Source organism: Ursus maritimus, unplaced genomic scaffold (assembly GCF_017311325.1).
Source record: "Ursus maritimus isolate PB19 unplaced genomic scaffold, ASM1731132v1 scaffold_814, whole genome shotgun sequence".
In the NCBI taxonomy this organism is placed as follows: domain Eukaryota; kingdom Metazoa; phylum Chordata; class Mammalia; order Carnivora; family Ursidae; genus Ursus; species Ursus maritimus.
Window position 1 is genome coordinate 17 of NW_024427013.1, and position 3,383 is coordinate 3,399.

The 3,383-nt window shown below is 62.8% G+C and overlaps 1 protein-coding gene across 1 annotated transcript; it reads right to left on the minus strand.

Moving 5' to 3' along the window:
- Positions 1 to 287: 287 nt before the first annotated feature.
- Positions 288 to 1,801, minus strand: LOC103679897 (galectin-7-like; the record flags this gene model as incomplete). Its single annotated transcript, XM_008709421.2, has 3 exons — positions 1,742 to 1,801; positions 1,255 to 1,343; positions 288 to 489 (listed from the first exon to the last, which is right to left on the minus strand). Coding segments are annotated over exons 1-3 (306 nt in total), but the record flags the coding sequence as incomplete, so codon positions are not given.
- Between the last annotated feature and the right edge of the window lie 1,582 nt (positions 1,802 to 3,383).

The window sequence follows — 3,383 nt, forward strand, 5'->3', positions numbered from 1 at the left end:
GCGTGTTTCTGGGCCCATCTCCCGACCCAGCCTTGCCCTGCCCCAGAGCGTCAGCCTCACACACTGTCAGGGAGAAAACCGGGGCCCCGCTGCCAGGCTAGGGGACACCCACCCTCTGGGCATTTGGCTCTTGCTCGCTGGTCCTTGCCGCTGCCTCACCCCTGCCTTGTGACACTAGTGGGGATGCACCAGGGGAAGAAGGGGGACTGGGGAAACTCCAGCCCAGCAGGCCACGCCATGGTTCCCCTCCCCCCAACACAGCCTGCCTGTAGGTGGCAGGGCCCCACCTTGAAGCCTTCTTCCGTGGCGATGAGGAGCACATCGAAGGGCTGCCCATGCTGGAAAGGAATGCCTGAGCCACGCTCCTCTCGGCCCCAGGCGCCCTGCTCCAGGGTGTTGAAGACCACAGTGGACTCGTCCAGGCGGGGGTTGAAATGCAGGGCGGCCTCACTCCCGGGCACCTCACTGCACAGCAGGTTTACGTAGAACCTGGTAGATGGGGGGGGGCAGATACATGTCGGAGGCCAAGGACCACCAAGTTAAGATCGAGAACCGATGGACTGCAGCCGCTGGTGGGAAGCCAGCCAAATTTACAGTGACCTCAGACTCACACCACAGAAGGAGGGCCGTGGACTGGAGGCCAGGACCCAGATTCCAGGGCATCCAAAAACTTCTGGGGACCCTGGACACACCCACCTGCACGAGCGTCGCCCTGCTATGGTTTGCGTGCCCCTCAATTTCCCAATCCGCTAAGAGTTGCCATGAGTCATGGTGCCCATGGCCAGGGTGCTCCCCATTCCGAGGGTATCCCCATTCCTAGAGGGCTAGGAACAGTACCGCGGACCCCATCATTCCAGGCACCGCAGATTCCCAGCAATCCCGCAGTTCCCGGACCCAGGAAGTCTCAGGACTGATTGCTTGGGTTTCCCAGATGCCCAGGGCACCTCCAGATCACAGGACATATTTCCAGAGTTCCTGGGGATTCGGACTGGGAGTCATAGGATGAGAGGTAGGAACCCTGAGATTGCCCTGGAGCCCCCAGATTCCTGGGGACACATAGGCACCCCAACTTGTACCCAGCCATGGGACAAATAAGGGAAGACATGAGATTCCGGAAAGTCATTGATGGCCTGGGGATTCCAAGACCCTGGTGGACATAGGTGGCTTGAACTCCTTCCCATCTGGGCTGGAAAAAGTCGGGGTCAGCTGAGCCTGGACACCTCCCACCATTACCGCTGGGGCCTGGGGGCTCACCTGCCAGCCTTGTCCGGGACCACACCACGAATCCTCATCACAGTGCCGACTCGGATGCCCTCGGGCAGAGAGGTCTTGTGGGGCACATTCTGCAGGACCAGCGGTGCGGGGACCAAGGCAACCAGCGACGCAGAAGACAGAGACAGATGGGTCAGCCCCAGGCAGAAAAGGACCAGGACCCAGATCAGCTAAATCGCTGAGAAGAAAGGCCACAGAGAGACAGGAGAGAGAGAGCCAGAGCCAGGCAGAGGTGGGGAGAGAAACACACAGAATCAACAGACACACACAGAGAGAGAATCCAAGAGAGGATGGGAGCGTTGGGTTGGGTTGGGTCAACCCAAGAGCCACAGCCCAAGCACTTCTAGCACACCCTAGCACCCACTTTCTCCTTTCAAACAGGAGATGTCAGGCGGGCCCAGCCCCTCCCCTAGTCCGGTGCAGCCTTGGGTCCAAGCCCCCCAAACCCCAAGGCCCCTGAGGCACTCACGGAGCTCCCTGCCATGGCTGGGACAGTGGGGCCTAAATGGCGCTGGTGGGGATGGCTGCTGGGACCTTAAATAAAAGCAGGGCGGGGCAGGCCAGGCTGACTCACCCCCCATTTCCACACCCACCGCCCACACCTGGCACAGACCCTGGCCCTGAGGCCACCTGGCCCAGCACCCTCTTTCTGGGCCCTGTGCCTTCCCTTCACTCCCGAGGGTTCCCAGGGGTGCTGCCCCCCTCCTTTGAGCTAATGACCATAAAGACAGTTCCTAAGGAAATACTGGGGACAGAGGGGACCGGGTGAGCCACCATCCATCCAGTCCTGTCTTCCTGCTGCTTGGCAGGGAGAAAAGAGTATTTTGCCTATTTTATCTTGGGAGACCTGCGCCCCGACTTGCCCGCTCAGGCCCCGGACCCAGGAGCAGCCGCAGCCCCGGAAGAGGGGCTCCGAGGGCCAGCCGGTTCGCCTGAGGGCCGGCGCTGCGTCCCTGGGGCCTAGAGCAGGGCCTGGCCCACGGGAAGCCGGAAGCGCGCCTGCAATGCAGGGCAAGAAGGAATGAGAAAGGCCAGCACGTGCCCTTTCTGAGGCCTTGGGCGCGCCTGCGCACTCCACACCTCCCTGGGCGCTCAGCGGGAGCCCAGCCGCCAAGGGCCTCGGTCACCCCCGTTCTACAGCCAAGGACACGGAGGCTCAGGGAGGGGAGGCCCTTTGCCCAAAGCACCAGCCTGGGCGCTACCATGTCCGTGTGGCTCTGCCTTTCCTGGACTCGGGCAGTTTCTATCCCTTTTATGTCTTCTGTCCCTGTGAGTGCCCTGCTCCCTCTCCCGGGCCCTCTGGCTCCCACTCTCTCTCCCGGGTCTCCCTGTGGGCCTCTCTCCTCTAAAGCTCTGTCCCGTTCCACGTCCCAGAGCCGCGGCCACTCTCCCAGCTAGCTCTCAGGTGTAGGGAGGGCCAGGAGGGGTGTCTAGGACCCACCCACACCCAGACCCTCCTCCACCCAGGCTCACTGCCAACCCCCATAGCCCAAGACTCCAGGAGAGGAATCCAGGATCCGAAAGGGGCAGGCAGAGGGAGAATGCTGAAAGATGGTTCTGGAAGGCAGGGAAGAGGCAGGGTGACACAGCTGAGCAGAAACCCCTCGTAGCAGCCCAGCAGCCCTCCCACCCACCTGCACCACCCCACTCCCAGCCCCCACTCCTGCCCCACCCCACAGGGGGAAGAGGCCTGGGGCAGAGAACAGAATGGAAACTCTGGGTGGAGACAACCAGACTCAACCTGATCCACCACCCGACTGTCCCCCAGGCCTCCCAGACTCTCCATCCCCCCACCTCACGAGGCACCCAGGTGGGGGCGCCCCTTGGGAGCTAGGGCCTCAGAGAGGGAGGCTGGGCAGTTGGGTTTGGCCCGGGGGGCGGGGGGAGGTGGCAGAAGCACCCCCATTTTGTAGAGGAGAACACTGAGGCCTGGGGAGGGGCAGCCTCTCAGCCAAGGCCACACAGCAGGGAAGCAGCCCGGGGCGGGGCGGGGCCCGGGTGTGGACCAGGGCTGGGCAGCAGGACTTCCAACAGAGGGGCTGGGGGGCCTGAGGCTGGAGCACCAGCTCCTGAACGGGTCCCAAAATGACGGGTCCGCTACTCCCAGAGCA